General features: G+C 41.6%; 1 protein-coding gene across 1 annotated transcript; it reads right to left on the reverse strand.

The window, feature by feature from the left end:
* Window positions 1-3,427: 3,427 nt before the first annotated feature.
* vtg3 (vitellogenin 3, phosvitinless) lies at window positions 3,428-16,809 on the reverse strand. Its single transcript, XM_035176630.2, is given in 30 exon segments — window positions 3,428-3,942; window positions 4,155-4,268; window positions 4,386-4,524; window positions 4,729-4,874; window positions 6,062-6,268; window positions 6,579-6,665; window positions 6,744-6,853; window positions 7,374-7,542; window positions 7,639-7,777; window positions 8,360-8,545; window positions 8,711-8,798; window positions 8,910-9,099; window positions 9,240-9,359; window positions 9,462-9,563; window positions 10,058-10,182; window positions 10,263-10,360; window positions 10,454-10,644; window positions 10,646-10,671; window positions 10,917-10,958; window positions 10,961-11,135; window positions 11,304-11,429; window positions 11,533-11,698; window positions 13,656-13,813; window positions 14,120-14,270; window positions 14,363-14,511; window positions 14,610-14,771; window positions 15,299-15,550; window positions 15,974-16,125; window positions 16,214-16,234; window positions 16,770-16,809. Coding segments are annotated over 29 exon segments (3,825 nt in total). The 3' UTR covers window positions 3,428-3,942; window positions 4,155-4,160.
* Window positions 16,810-17,180: the final 371 nt, after the last annotated feature.

Below are 17,180 nucleotides of genomic sequence, written 5' to 3' on the forward strand. Positions count from 1 at the left end.
AGGCACAACAGGAACTTGTATAATGACACTTCTCCTCAAATAATGAAACAAACACATGTCAGAGTAATAGAGAAGAAGAACATGATTCAAAACCTTGTAGAAAAACACTTCTTATCTACTTGTTGAATCACCACATTTGTCGAGAGACATTCAGTGTATTATCGGATGGTTCCATCAAATCCAATAGGACATGGACTGAAATAAATCAGTTTGGGTTGGTTTCACCCTTAATCAGCATGTCAGTGCAAATATTACAAATGAACTAATCCACCAATGTTCTGCTCTGCTTGTCCTGCTCGTGGTTGTGGGAACTTAGGTCTATTTTCCAGCATGGAATAAAAAATACAACTTTAGAAACGTTACAGTTGCTTCAACATCTTAGGGAACTGTACAGCTCTATCACAGCGTGGTCTCATTTCTTGTGTTTGCACATATACTGCACCGCTCAGAGCATTTAATCTAATTTATATTTAATAGGGTCTTCATTAAACATGCATCTTATTTTCCACGTAAGTTTTTAATTTCTACAGAATTTTGCATCACACACCTTTTCTAACAGTAACACACAGGATCCTTAATGACCCGTCACACATACTGTTCTCTGACGTCTATCACACTCAATGAGGAAACATCTTGCTTCGGCCATTTATCTCTATAACCTCTTCACTTTCTCTGGCACATTTTACTCTCTGGTTTTTAGGTTTTAATGCCAGTTTTATTTTTCATCTTTGAACGAGTTATATCCTTTTATTGTTTTATCATTTTAAGTCGTTTTTTTTAGGGCAGGTGCAATATTCAGCTCACTTTAATTCTGCATTATTATTCTGGACCTTACACGATATATACTTGTGTACTGTTTTTTGTTGTTCTGCAGTTGCTGTAGCACTTTGGCCCAAGAAACATTTCCCCATCGGGACAATAAAGTACATTTGATTTGATTTGATTTGAAATCTCGAGAGCTACAAACCTACAGGGCATCAATGTTATAATTGAATATCCTACTTGTACTCGACCGGTTTATTCTTCCTGTGAGAGTCAGATTCTGCTCAGTCTCAATAGAAACTCAGCTCTGTGGCATGAACATCTCCCCTGCAGCAGCTGACCCCAGTTCAGATTGTACAAAAACCACCAAGAGGCTTCAACCTCTCCTGATGCTCTGATTCATAGCAGTAACAAAGTATGATGTCAATATATCCTGATAGTACTGACTGGTAGGAGATACAAGTAATGTCTTAAAATGAAGGGCTCACTTTAAATTTGGTCATTTTAAAATCTTTCCATGAAAAGGTGGCACAACTACTTTCACACAGCGCGACGAGATTATTAATCACATCAGGGAAACATGAGTGATGGTGAAATGGATGGGCGGGAGGCGGAGAGCTCAGCGGAGGTCCAACAGCGGGCGTCATGTCAGATTCTGAGCCTGCAGGAGGTGTCGTATTAGGGTCCGTGTGCCGGCTTGTCCACTCGGTAATGTCAGGGATATAACCGCCCTCACCCGCCCACTTTCCTGCCTGCATATAAGATGTGTTTCTTTAATTAGGAGGATGTTTTTAACAGATTACTGATAGTTTTAGTACAAATATTCATGTATTTCCTAACAATAGACTTTTTAGGAAATAAACCATTTTCTTTTTATGGTTTTTATGATTTTCTGTGTTTTTTACCAAACATGCATGATCCACTTTCAGATAGTGTTCTGTGATTTGTACAATTTCTTACTACCTTGATAAGCATGCAAATAATATAAGCAGTCAGTACGTGTTTTATATATGTTTTCATTATTTAAAATGTGTATTAGGATACAGTAAAATGTGTCCATGTCTGTGTTCTGCAGGCCACAGAGTAGCAGGAGCACTTTGACCGTGCCAAGCCATATGTTGATTCATCCTCACAATGTCAATAACCAGTGTGCAGCCATTTCTGTGAACTGAACAAACACCGGTGCCAGGCTTTTAGCACCGTGCCAGGCATAGTTGAATGTCTGGTAAATACTGTCCTCTAGTGCTCACGGTCTAACAAACACACACACACACACAGACACACACGCACACACACACACACGCACATACGCACACACACACACACACACACACACACACACACACACACACACACACACACACACACACACACACACACACACACACACAAATGCATTCCAACGGATTTTGCCCCCGGGTAGTAATGACAAAAATGTTTTAAAGAGATTACATTTTATGGTATATTGTCTCATCTCCTAAAACACTATACGCTTTAGTAACATTTAGAAAATTAAACATATTCATCAGATGTGATGTTAATGGAGGTCTCAGTGTTCAAACCCTGCCCCTCAGTTATTTTCTGCACTTGTTAAATTGTTGGGTTTTATATGGCTGTGTAGACTCTTTGTCCATTGACTGATTCTCTGCCCTCAACATGCAGTAATTGGACAGAAACGTCTCTAACCATGATTATATTATCAGCTATACTCTCAGACGGCTCTTATAGTTGTGCCTAATGAGGCTCGTCACAATCACAGAGCGAGCAGCAGAGGAGGGAATGGCTGAACCCTCCCCCCCTAAATTACCTGATCAGTCATTCACTAATGCTTCCCAACCAGCTGATATTACCTGGTGAAGTCGTGTCAACACAAGGTCGGCGTGTCCTGATCCCCGAGACAACAGGAGTTGATTGTGGATCCCAACGTTGGCACGCCACATTTGCAATCTTCCCGTCAAGCGGCACTTGAAAGCCCACAGGATATTAGAGATGTAAATGGAACATAATGGCGCCATTATAATTGTGCTCAGCCTTTGATGGCATCGTCTTTTCTCTGCAATTCTACACCATCTGGCTGAATGAGCGTTGGCACCAGAGCCAGGGGTAGTTAGGACAACCAGTCTTTAGTTAGGAGGAAATCATTATCTTTGGCGGCTGACATCCCATTTGTTATGACTCAAAATTGTGATTTGGCCCAAACCCAGTTGTGGCGTTTTTAATTAATGTTCATCAGATCTTTTATCCAATCGTAAAAAAACCCCTCTATTTTGAGATCCTTTAAAAAGCTGCATGAGATGCATGCATATTAAATATTCTAGCCCAGCGAGCACTGACATGTTCTTGTGACTCCAAAGGGCACAGAGTTCTGTGTGTGGCAGAGGCACTGATGGAGGCACCGTGTGCGGATATCTGCAAACAGTCCTGTTGCATCAGTTGACCAAACAAACAGAGCAGGTCACACAGACCTTGTAAACATCCATCTCTTTCTGCAGGAAACCCTCCAGTCATTCAATTTACTGAATCATTGAGTATTCTGACAATCACAGAGGGTTTTTAAGAGTTTAACAGGACCGGTTAACAAAGATTATTTGCCAATTTTATCAACAGAATTGCAGTTGCTTCTCCACAATTTAGGTATTTTAATAAGAATTACATTGGGCAGATATAATGTCATGTAAAGTGCACCCTTTTATTTCTAACAGACAAAGTTTGCAACAGACCAATTTTAAAAACTCTGAATCAAGTTTCTCATCAGTGTTTTTTATCATTTTTTTGTATCATTATCTGGCTTTAATACTTTAAAAAATATTGTTTACATGCAGAATGTGTTATAATGGTTAAAGTAAAAGGAAGAAACAGGCTGTTCTGTATTTTAATCACGTGACACCCAGATTTAGCACAATAGCCACTGTTATGAATCCAGTGTGATGAAGATATAGTATTTTGAAACATAAGCAGGAATTCACACGGTATTTCTTCAAAAGAGGGTGTTCAAATATTAACGGGCTTTTCTAATGAATAAATCAAGAGCGTTACAGGTTATTTCCAAACGGGCGACATCTGAGGCATCACTGATACATCTTTTATGATCCTCACTTTTATCACGGAGGTACGATTTGGGCTGCAGTGTTATCACTGTGAAAAGAGGCATCTGGCTCCCATCTGGGCTTTGTTGTCTTTCTGCAACACAAAACATATTTTATGAAAGAAGCAAAAATGGCTTTGTTGGTTATGTGCTTGTTATCTGCTTTGCATGGACGTCTGTCAGAACAATCCACCACCACACACTCACGCTCACATGCTCACACACACACACAAATTGTACTGGTTTTAAAAAAAGACAGAGATAAGTATGACAATTCAATTAAACTCAGTTTAGCTCAGTAGCTCACATGTTTTTAAAAATGTCCGAATCCATCTATTGTTGTGTTTGTGGTGTAGAGCTGAAACCCCAGAGAACTGGCAGGTGGCAGTGGAACTGGGATGGAGTTGTGGTACACTGTATACTAATGACAGAACAGCAGAAAGGGACACGTCTGTGTAAATACAGGAGTCAAGATTTGCAATGCAGTGATTCATACGTTTTGCATAGAAATGTAGGTGGTGAAAATTTGCAGCAGCACCTGTGGGAATCTAATCTTCAAATCGACGCTGTCTCCTGAGGCAACAACTACTGATGCAGAGACCTCCTGATCGACATTACTCTCATGTTGCTGGTTGAAGCCGAGAAGCAGAGCCACGCCGGGGATGTAGCTTCCAACTCTGGGGGAAAGAAAAAGGTAAAATGCTTCTTTCACACACATTCCAGTAGATTTTGTATTGAACACAGAAAATGTTTCAACAAAACAAGTGAAGGAATCTTTCAGTCCCTTCTTCACTTCAGCCTTCATTCCTCCACACATTTTTATTCTCTCATTTTAATCACTTCCTTGACACAAACTGATTCCCCCCCCCAGTGAAGCTCACCGTCTGCCCAGCTCGGCCATGGTCTCTGGGATCTTGGTCCAGTGTACTTTGGCCTTGAACGTAGGCATGGAACCAGGCAGATGTGCAGTTGCAGCTCTCATTGACATTTCATAGGACTGACATTCAGCTCCCCATCGGATGTGTGCCTAGACCAAACACAAAGGATCAATCACGATGGGAAACTCAACAAACACCCGTCCCAACATCGAACTCCTCAAAAAGGAGCGGCCAGTGTGACATTTCCTCTCTACACGAGTTACACAAGTGTCAGTTACACACAGTCAAATGTTTTGAGACTGGATGTTTTAAGTCTGTTTTGAAATTTGCTTTATGTAACTTTGGACGCTTGACTCTAAATCAAAAACAATAACAAAACATCTAGTCGTTGACAATCGTGAAGAAGCGTGGCATCATGGGAGTTGTAGTCTTCACCACCATTTCTGATGCGACTCAGGCACAAATCATGTTAATGGATGAGTTCATGTATTAAAGTTGTATTCACGTTCTGATAAATAATCGTACTATTGAGCTGTGTGTTTTTCCCTCATATGTTGTTAGCCCCAGAAATTATAGCAGAGATGGGTTAGGCTGATATGAAACAATTAAAAGGCGACCATAATGAAACGTCTCTGAGTCTCTGCTCTGAGTTTGAACATGATTAGAAACATTTTGGAAAATGTATGTACACAAGTCAACAAAATATATAACATAGGTCTATTGATATATATTTTTACATTATCTTTTATCGTCTAAAAATTCCCTCAACAAGCAAATCCAACATTACATTTATCTGACAGTGAGTATTCTCTTCATATCTATACCCTTAATAAAGCTCATGCCTTCAGAACACAGAACTCTGCTCACATGTTAATATCCATGAGAACACATCACAGTTCCTCACTACTGCATGTGGCTACATATCCTTTCATTTCCATGAACATGGACAGTGAGTTTACTTTATTCCTTTCAGCTTGTCAGCGTAACTAGGGAGTGTAAAGACACTTTTTACTCTTTAAACTTCCCAAACTCTCCAGAGACAGAAAATACAGTGACAGATTTGTTTAAGAGTACACTGCAGTGGATAGTCTTTGAAACTAAGGCACATGTTCCCCAGTGGGACGGTTCAGCTTCTCTAAGTGGGTTTTAATTGTTTCTGGAAAACGATGGAGTTCTTTGGTGCGGAGAAAGAAAGAATATACTTTGGTTCCACTGCAGATAATGGTCAGAAGAAGAAGGATAAAATGTTGAAAATAACACAAAGTATTTGTAAAGAGAGAATTATTCTTTAGATTCCTTCTCTCTATCTGAGTAACTGAGTGTGTTTCATATCTACCTTGGCCTCGGCATGGGCACTCACAGTGGTGTCCATGCACATCTTCCAGTTGGTGTCTTCTCCAGCCTGGGACACTATCAGCTGGGTGTTCTTAACGTTTGCCTCGGGCGTGTAGTACACGGCTGCGTCGTAACCCTGAGGCTTCTCGTTGCCACTCAAGGCGAAAGCTTTGACGTTGAACACGGCCTCAGGTGTCGAGTCCCCAACCTGAGGGAATCACATAGAAGGCTACATATAAGACTGTGATGGGATTGTTTGCATTGTGTCCAGTGTGAGTCTTTATCATATGTCATGTGTGGATTGGTAATCATACCCGTTGTTATTGTGGGTAAATTCTAACTAGTCGCTGTGAGACCTGAGGAAATAATCAATATGTGCTGTGTATGTCAGATAAAACACTTTTTTTATGGACCGTCTGCCTGCACAGAAATCTGTGCATGGTTCTAAACATGTTTCACTTCTTTCAAGGTAACGGTGGGAACATGTGTCCCTCTCATGTGCAGCATGTTTCGCGTACTTCCAGGAAGCTGTCAGGCTCGCTCTGATGAGATCCTCTGGCGCTTGAGGCTGAATCAGAGGACAGACGGATCTGCTGAGTGGCCGCCTGTAAACACAATGCAGGATGAGGATAAAACGGCGGAGCAGGTGCAGAGATAATAACATTGCAAGGGAAGCCAACTACCTTGGAAAGGCTCCTCAGACTCTCCAGCAGTTGCTGTGTGCTCATTTGAAGTGTGCTCGGGCCGGCATTAACCTCAAAGTGGATTTTGTCAACGGCTTTGATTGCGTGAGCTAAAACAAAGAAAACAGGCTATGTTAGCAAAAAAAGTTAACAAATAAAAATATATATACAATACGTTGTTAGACTTAAATGACAACAAAATTACAGCAGGGACATACTATCAATGCAAAGATGATATATACTTAAAACGGTAAAAATAAAAACTACACGTGTTCTCATCTGCCGGCATTGGATTTCATGTAGGACATTTTCACACCCACGTCCATTGGTGTTCAGGTGTGAAACTGACTTAAAACTTTCAATCAGACAAGTCAGTGAAACACTTGCTTGGTGGTCTGCTGAATTAATCTCTCTCCCATTCTGTTACAGCTTGTTCAGGTCAGACCTCACCACTAAACCCATCCTCGCTGTTTCTAAATCTAAAGTTTAGATTTGCAGCGACTGCAGCAGCCATGTTTGCAAATTGGAAAATTGAAACGACATTTCAACCTGGACCTGTCACTGAGGAGTGTGTCTCATGTGAGTTTAGCAGCATTGTGTGGTGGAATGTAAAGAACTGGATGTGAATACCTGGGCTGACTTTGAGTGCCATGTGGGTGTATCCCAGGAAATAGTACAGTGGGTACTCCTCGTGATAATACTCTCTTCTTAGCTCAGACTCCACACAGAGGCCGGCTCCATAAATGTTACTCTCAGCGCACATCTTGGTTAGTGGATGCCAGGAGTTTGATTTCATCATCTGTGAGACAAGAAAAGATAAACAACAGAAAAATATGAATCTGTTTCCAGTTTAATGAATCTTGTTTGGTTGACCTCTGACGGGTGTTGACTGTACCTGATCGGACTCAGGCGTCACCACTGAGGGCCCTGTGTGGGCAACTTCGTCATTGGCGTCAATGGCTTTGGGAATCATTGGGGTCATTTTAGCCTTATCTAGCTCTTCTATGTTCCTGGAGACTGCGTACACATTGGAGCTATCGGTGGGAATAAGGAAATGATGACTCTTATACTGGTTACAGGCTGCATTGTGGATAGCATGCATACAATTTGTTTCCTCAGACATACACATTATAAGAACCAATTTTTGCTTGTAGGTGTCACAATTTGATGTAGAATTCGTACTTGTCTGAACATCTGTTCAGTCCGTCAGTAAACAGGTAAGGATCCCGGCTGCCTGGCTCCTACTCCAGTGTAGTGAGTCACAAACCACTCAATCATGTTTTCAGTTCACTGAATTACAAGTAAAGCTGGTGTTTGTTGTGCTGGTTTGCTAATGTTAGTCTCTGGTTGAGGTGCTGTTACTAAAATGATGCTAAATGCTAAAAAACAGTTTTCTAATACCAAGCTTTTATATTGTGTGATTCCCAACTGCTTCATATTTAGAATGTAACTATGGACTCCCATAAGCTTTTTGTAAAAAAGAAAAGAAAAACTGAGGCGGTTTTGTATTTGTTTGTGCATGTATTGCTCCATCAAGAGCTGCAGTGCACACTATGAATCGATTCAGTGTGATTTCAATTGTGATTTGTTTTGCTGAATCCATATTTAAAACCTACCTGACTGATATTATTTCAATCTCTTTTTTGCACGCAGGAAAGTCGAGTTCAAACTTCCTCTCTCTGACGTTGATCTTGGCGGAGAACTTCCATGGAATTGCGATTGGCATTTTAGACTTCAACTCGGAGCCACACTGGAACAGTTCTGTGTTAATCCCATAGAAAACCCAAAAATCTTTTGTGTAGCTAAAAAAGAAGAGGTGAAAGCAGTAGATGTAATTCTACAGCACAAATACAAACTTTGGCAATGATGAGGTTTTGCAAATGACATACAACAACATGATCGTATAATTGCTAAACATGCTGGAAGTATATTCTCTCTAAATTAAAAGAAGACTTAGTTTTTTTTACCCAATAAAACCATCAGTCTCCAGTGAAATTTCTGAATTCAAGAGTTGTCCAAGATGTTCAGTCACTGGTGGAGTTACTGCAGCTTTAGCTACACAGAAAAGAACACTGATCAAATAAAACAAACAGTTTACGACATTATGAAAATACTGATTAGATTAGTTAAGGTGCTCATATGCTGCAGATAGATTTGTCTCCTCACCGTTAACTGTGATGCCATTGACTGACTGATAATATTTGCTAATCTCCAGCGGGAGACCCAGGGTCGTTGCTTGGTAGTAGCGAGCCTCGAAGATCAAGAAAGGCTTGGTCTTGTGCCATGAGATTCCTTTCTGTAGATTCTCAATCACCTCCCACAGAAGGCTTCCTTTCCCTGCAGCAGGACTGACAGCCTGCAAGTAAGATCACAGAACAGCAGGGGGGGGGCATGTGGCGGCTTTGTAGACCATTTAACATAGTGATACTGTTGTTGACTGCGCTGGCTTCGACATTAATGGATCAATCGTAGCGGTTTGTCCGATTAATCTCTCACCCTGATGATATTCTGAAGGAACTCTTTGCTCATGTCAGCAAAGAACCACTCTTGTCCGGAGGCGCGGGCATAGGCGGAGAGAACTGGCTTATCGTTGGGCAGAACATCCCAGTTTTGAAGCTGAGGATGACGTCAAAATAATGGGTACACAAACACATCAGCAGATTCCCTGTAGTGCAACTGTGATCTTTTTTTGCATTTAAATTAGAATGATATACTCACCACGTTTAAAACGGACCGCAAGTCAGTGAAATCTACATCCCCGTTAAATCCAGGGTTTATAGTGCTGAACAAATCCTTAATTCCTTCAGCACGGATTCCAAGCTGCAGAGGACAAAAGAAAAGAAGATAATTACTGATCATGAACAACAATCATCAACAACTCACATTTACAACTACGGGCAAATCAGAGTCTCCAACTAACCTAACCCCAATCTGCAAGTCTTCAGATTGTGTCTGTGGTGGATATGTTTTGTTTTCTCATGGCGATACTTGGCCTGAGTTTTGAGCGGTTGATGCATGCAAACAGGTCTGTGCCAGGACAATGTGGTGATTGGTGGACTCCAGCAGATCTTGTGGCTGATTGGCCTGCAGCTGCATATAAGTATTTTAAGTATTTTGATGAATACATTGATAAGTTGAGATATGTTCCGCAGCTACTTGGCACTCGAGGAGAACATATAAAAGAGGCTCCAGGCCAAACAGGGATTCAAACCGGGGAACCTTCTTGCTGCGAGTTGACAGTGCTAACCACTCTCTGACAAGATAAGTTACTTCAGTGTCAGTGGTTGTGTTTCACACTGTGTATCACACTGTACCTCCAGGAGCTGCAGAATTCTTCCAATGAAAAATAATTTCCCTTTCATCATGATTTCAGTGGGGAAGATGTTTGTTGCACTTCTGAGCATGAAGACTTCTGCTGCTGTGCCGATGAGGAAGTCATCTGCATAGAGAGAATAGGAAATTCCTGCATAACTGTTTTCAGAGAAACCTCATGATCCAGGACTCTCTCTTGGAACGTACCATTGAACCAATCCATGCGCATGGCTTTGCTGTAGTGATAGCTGACACGGCCGTATTTCGGGGCCAGGATTTTCACAGCCAAGTTGCAGGCAGTCGAGCTATTGCAGAGGAAATTAGATTCAGTATCAAACAACACAAACAACGATATACGGTTATATACGGTGTTCATTTTTGAAAATCTTCAAACTCACAGATATTGGTTGTCTGGAGTTCGGGATCTGGCGAAACTCTTCAGGTAGGAAAACGCAAAACTGACAACATGGAGGTCTTTTTCCATCTGGAGATGTGTCGTCAGTGTGGACACCAGAGCCATGGGCGGCTTGGTGTCAAACAGGATCATGAAGGCCAGCATGCGGATCTCAACGGGAAGGTTCTTTTCCATAAACAGAGCCATGGTGATGTCCTGGACCTGAAAACACAAGAGAACGCTGACTCATTAACCCCCCCCCGCAGCTGAAGTCGTCTCTGTTCTGTTCCTGCACAAATGCTATAACTCTCAGTGAACTTACAAGGCAGATAATTATGATTGTGGACAGATGTTTTTTTTACCTCCACAATGATAAAGATTATGCATGAATCAGACGTATTATTAAATATCGTTTGAATGTGATGAATGTAGAGGTAACAATGTCTTTCAGTGGATGCTGTTCTTACTCTTTGAGGGTCTCTGGCAGCTATGAGTCTCATCGACTGCACGGCCGTGCTCAGCACTCGGGGCGGCACATTCACAGGGGTGGCGGCCACTCCGGGGAGGAAGCGCATGATGGTTTTAATGCTGCCCGGATGACCCGCGTTCCCCAGAGCTTTCAGGGTGAGGACCATGTCTGCCTCACTGCCATTCTTCAGACCCTGCGTGGCCATGTCCAACAGAGGCTGAAACAGATGTGAAACAATAATCAAGTGGCTGTTATCAGCAAAGTACATTTACACATTGTAATTGGTTGATGCTACTTACTGAGTCAAATTACATCCTTTAGCTAATTATGACTTGAAGTGCTTCTGATGGAATGGCTATTTCAAGTATGTTATTATTCTGATTACCTGAACAGCAGCTACTGGGCAGGGTGTATAATATGCACAGTGCTTATACACCAGGGATCCATAGGAGAGCACCGCAGTGTGCCACAGATAGGTGTTGGATTTACAAAAAGGAATGTTCAGGAACATCTGCAGAAAAGAGACATATTTGACGCCACCCGTCCAGGTGGCATATCCAGAAGAAAGTGTGCATGATGTCTTTCTTCACATTTACAACTTCCCTGTGACTCACTTTAGCCATCTCCACCAGCTCAGGAATGGGATTGAGGTGGTTCATAGACAGCGTTAAGGCTTGCACGGCTTCACTTGCAGACACATCTCCGGCGTGAAACCTCATCTCCAGGAACTTTAGGATTCTGGCATCGCCGACCTCAACGACCATGTCCAAAAACCAACGTCTAATGATAGTGAGAGAGGGAGTGAGGGGAATTGGATTCATCAGACAGCACTTATCAGCCTTCAAATAAACCAAAGAGAGGAAAAAATGGAGAAGGTAAAGGTGTGGAAGACAAGGTCAGGTGTCTCTTTTAATTGCTCTTGCACGATATGAAATACAAGCTGTCTGGATCTTAATGGGCAGAGAGCGCAGTCTTTCACTCATCACCTCTCTGTCATCGTGCCTCTCAAGATAATAAATCATTCATCAGCGGTAATGTACCAGACTAAATCCTTCCTGAACTAAGTGGGAGGATACTCTTCAATTACCTAATCAGATGGAGTGGATCAGAACGAGATTTTAGAGATGGCCTGGGACCGTTTTGTTCGTCGTCTTATGATGCTATAATGAAAAGCTTGGTTAAAGGTTATCTGTGGAGGAGGTTCAGCTCTTGAGTGCACTGTTCACGGTGGGTTCAAAGATACTCTCAAAAATATTATTCACAACTTAATTAGTTTAATTTAACTCGACTTTCTGCAACTTAACTAAAGTAAAAGTTAGTGAAAGGTCACATGCCTGGGGCAACTATTCGACACTATTAACGACACACACACACACACACACACACACACACACACGCACACGCACACGCACACACACACACACACACACACACAAACTTGTTTCTCTATTGTTGGCATAATGCATTTCCTAGTCCCTTACCCTAACCATAACCACCACAACTAAATTCCCAACCCTAACCTAACCTACCCTAACCCTAACCTAACCCTAACCCTAAAACCAAGTCTTAACACTAAAACAAGAATTTGAATTTGTGAGGATCAGCCAAAATATCCCCCAACAATGGTATTGAACCAAATTTGGCCCTCATAACTATAGATAGACTTGCACACACACACTCACACACACACACATCGTCCCAACTGCCACACTAAAACTAACTTTATATCCATGAGCTTCAGCTGTACTGTGTGTTTAGTGCTAATTAACAAATGTTACAATGCTAAGATACTACAGTGCGGAGGGGGTCATGGGCACCAGTAGGCTGTAGTGGATTAGGTATGGGTGACATGGCAGCTGCCCACCGAGGCCTCTTGCCGGGGGCGGCACCAAAAAACAAGCAAACAAACAAGCGATATATATCGTTCATCGTCACGTCAATGACATAATGTCAACGTGTGGGTCAATTAACCTTGTTGACGTGCACGCCCCGCTTCTACTTTGTGAGCGAGACAGGCTCATCCCTGCTGAGAGGATCTCAAAGTCAGCAGTAGGAGATGGGGAGGGGGGCGGGGAACATTGACCTCAGGTCTCTGCACTGAAAGGCAGAGGCGGGGGGAGCAGGGGAATCTAGCTCACTAAAGGACGAGAAGAAAGGTCGGGATAATGCTGGTTGTTGTGCACTTTAGTTTTGGGTGTTTCTTGTGTGAAGTGCAATGGTGAAACAATGAGGTTCTCTTCATTATACAGTAACTGTGTTGTTCTACTTGCGTGTTTGTGCGATATAGGATTGTGCAATTTACTTTTATTTCTGTTAGCAAATAAATCTTTGTTTATTTTTAGTTATATATTAGAATATTTTAAGTCTTTGTACTTAATTTTTTGTTTTTGTGATTGCTGTGATTAAATCTATATCTAACAACACTGAGCAGTAAACAAGCTGGAACTGACTGTTTCAGCCATAAACGTTTACAAACAAGCTGCTGTGAGCAACATGGCGTAGTGCAGACCTACACAACAGGCAAGTTGATTGGTTGGTTCATTTCCTGTTGGGATAATTATGCAAACGTGTCCCGGCCATGTCTACATGCAGCCCGGAGAGGCATGAGTCCATATATATATATGTAATTAGCCAGATCCAGATTAGTTTTTTATTCTGTAGCTGAATTAAATGTTATTATCTTTATGCCTCTAGAGTTGAATATTTTTTTGCATCAATGAACGATAGCGATACTCACCTATATTCTTCATTTCCTGCTAATTGCTTCCATATCTCCTCCAACCCTTCGTAGGGAATCACTCGCAGCAGCTGGTAGACCTTTATGGTGTCTTCAGTTGTCGCGCTGTCAATCTGATATTTGTTAGCCTCAGCCAGATGCTTGATCAACTCCATCGCCTGCAAAGAACATGAGCAGGTTTTTCCATTCCCAGAAATAATTAGCGTATATATATGTCACTCACTTGGTCCTTAACACACAAAAGTGTTCAATATCTTTAAATGAAATCGACATATAAGAGAGAATAAAGCGGTTTTGCTTCAGGTTTCAAAAAGGAAATGTTGATGCATTTTAAATGAATCATCCCCGGCTATTTCTGTATTTATTTAAATTTTACGTGCCGTATCTATTTGAGTGTATCCTTTAAAAATAGATTTGATGAATGTAAATATTCCATGTGCAACCACAGCGAGTGTGATTCTTACCTTTGGAACCGGGGTGTCCAGGTTCTGCATCATTATGGGGACGTTTGCTTTGGCATTGACAAACTTGTAAACCAGGTTTCCTTTGCTCTCCACTGCCCCGAACATGACGGCTCTTTCAGTGTCGATCGCATGGAGCAGCACTATTTCCTTCCTGCAGGAGAGGAGAGGTTATTCAAAGCATTTGTATCACAGACTCTGTGCGGATGAGCCGGCGTAATGTGCACATATTTCTCTTTGTCTTACGTCGCTTGCATCTTGAAACTGCCGCCCTTCACATTGAAGGGACTGAAGAACTGTCGCTCCAGGCCGTGAGCCCTGGTGATGAGACCTCCCTCTGCTGTGGGTTTGACCGTGTAAACATATCTCACTGTTGAAGCGACAGAGTCCCCTCTCTGGTGCAGGAGACACAGACACACAAACACCTCTGACTTTGCTGTGTTTTAATTGATGTGTTGTGGGATCTGATGAATCTGTGGTGAGGCTCACGGACCTGTTTGGAGACCTGGTCGAGGACGGCGGTCGCCATCCCCCTGTAGATGGCGGCTTTCTCCTTGCAGCGATCCAGGTCCACCACCTGAGTGATGGTCAGGTCCTTGGTCTCCATGTTCTCTTCAGTGACGTAGTTGCTCTGGCACTTGCCATGGATGCCAACCTACAAACACAATGAGATCTTCTTACATCTTTAAATATAGTTTTATTGATGTTGTGTAGAGTTAATGAAGATGCTGCAGAAAAGAGCAGTGAATGTGTTTTGGGGTTTGATAATTCTTTTGATACCTTTAAATATCCACTCGTTGTCGTCATTTAGCTTATTCAAAAATGTTTTCTTTCATCTTAAAAGAAACTGTCTTTTGTATATTTTAAGTAGTAAAATGATTTCTTGTATTTCCTTCAGTCCTTATTTATCATAGATTGATCTTGTTTCTCTTTCATTTGATTGTATCTAAGTCTAAGGTTGTGTTTTTTCTGCCCTTACTTTGTTCTCTTTGTCTCTTTCCTGTGTCACATTTGTAAATGTTTGGGACCCTCGAAAACGAGATGATAAATCTGAAAGGGTTTTTCCCATGATAGTGCATTTCTATACATAGTAAAGTATCTTAACTGTTAACAGAGCATCTCTCAGTGACTCCAGGAAGTGCTCATATTTCAGCCCAGTTTATTTTTCTGTCAGCGACTCACCTCTTCCAGTTCGTAGATCTTCTGTGTGGTTTTGACAGTGATTTGGAAGAAGCCCAGTATGCCCCTCACGATGTTGACGACAGTGTCAGACACCTCAGCAGAGGCCCGGATGTCACCGACATGTCCGCTGGCGTAGTCAAACATGAAGGGTTTGGCGAGCTGGTCGGCGATACGTTGGGTGAGCTTCGGGGAGGGGATGAAGCTGTTTTTCCCCGGGAAGCCGTTGAACTCCTCGAAGAGTAAATTTGAGACCTTTGGTCCAGAGATGGAAAGGAGAAGATTTTAGTCGTGAGTGTTTGTGCAGAATCAACATGAAAACTCAGGTTTATAGATGAAACCCAGGTGAAATGTTTAATCCAGCAGGAGAAAACAGTGGAGTTGAACATTAAAGCTCGTTTTACTGTGATTATAATGTTTCAGACAGAGTTTGATTGCAGCATCTGTTGATAAGAGACAAAAAGGTGATGGTGGATGTAATTAATGCATCCGTGCATTAATTACAGTGCATTAACAGCTCTGTTGTGATAATAAATCATTTCTAATCTAACCACTATCACGAGGAATCTCACTTTTTTATGTATAAATGATATATAATGGAATCAAAAGCCTGTACAACCACTTAACAGGTTTAAACGACATATTATTCCTAACTTTTCTCCTTATTCTCCCTCTTACCTTGAGGACGAAGGTTTGTGTCGACACACCAGTGATCTTGACCTTGCAGGTTATCCTCACTCCGGACTCGGCCTGATTCGGCATCCCGAGTCCAAAATTCACAACTCCCACATAGCTGTACTCGTACGTCTTCTGAGGATTCAGGTTGAGCTCTGCAATATGTTTTATATAATGATATATAATCTCACATGTTCTTTATGGAAAACAAATACTTTAAAGATGAAGACATAAAGGACTCACCATAGCGGACGGTTTGGCACGCTGCAAGATGTTGAACATAATGTCAGTGTTTGTGAATATAAGAGCACGGAAAACATGTTTCTCATTCTTTCATTCAAGTAACTAATTCCCAACACAAAACTAATTTTAACAGTAAACCTCAAACAACTAATTCTACTGAAATAAATACAACAGAAACAAGTCAGCAACTCAGGTAGCACTAATAACCCGAACCTTGAATCCATAAATGGTCCCAATTCAACTCTAAAAGTCTTTACTTTTGTCATTCGTGCCTAAATTAGTTACTGGTAATTCAGGATTCATCAACAATAAAAACATCAATATCATACAATTGTAAATATTTGTTCTCCTGTTGGAACAGTGGAATATATTATAGCTCTATGCATCAGAAATAAACAGTTAAATCAAGGATTAGGATTGTTTGCAAAATCTCTGAAACTCCAATTAAGTACATTTTGTAAAGCATGGACTGAGCCCTGACTGTTGTAAAATAACAAAATAATATCAATGAAGCTTTTGCATATAAAATAATATGGATGAAGGAGTGAAAACTTACTGGCCAGGGCCACAAGGCAGCAGAGGAGGAGCCGCCACATGGTGGAAACTGAGGAGTGGAGAGCAAACATTTCACATTTGTCCTTTATATTTACAACAGGGTGCGTTTCCACTGGGCAGCGACCGATTCCAGATAAACACATATCGTTTGAACTGGAGCCACATCGACCGCTGACATTGTCAGAGTGACACAGAGATAACTGCCTCACTCTAAAAATTTACCAGGGACAAAACACGAGCACCTGTTTGCAGTGTCTGACTTCCGTCAAACATTCATTCTTATGGATTCTGCTAAAAATAACATCAGTTTTGATATATCTTTAAGTCACAGGACACTGTCTCTTACATAATCTCACAGGACCCGGCTCGTTTTGAGTCGTCAGAAGAATTCAAAGCGAACATTTCACTTTCA

This window comes from Hippoglossus stenolepis, chromosome 14 (assembly GCF_022539355.2).
Source record: "Hippoglossus stenolepis isolate QCI-W04-F060 chromosome 14, HSTE1.2, whole genome shotgun sequence".
Taxonomy (NCBI): Eukaryota; Metazoa; Chordata; class Actinopteri; order Pleuronectiformes; family Pleuronectidae; genus Hippoglossus; species Hippoglossus stenolepis.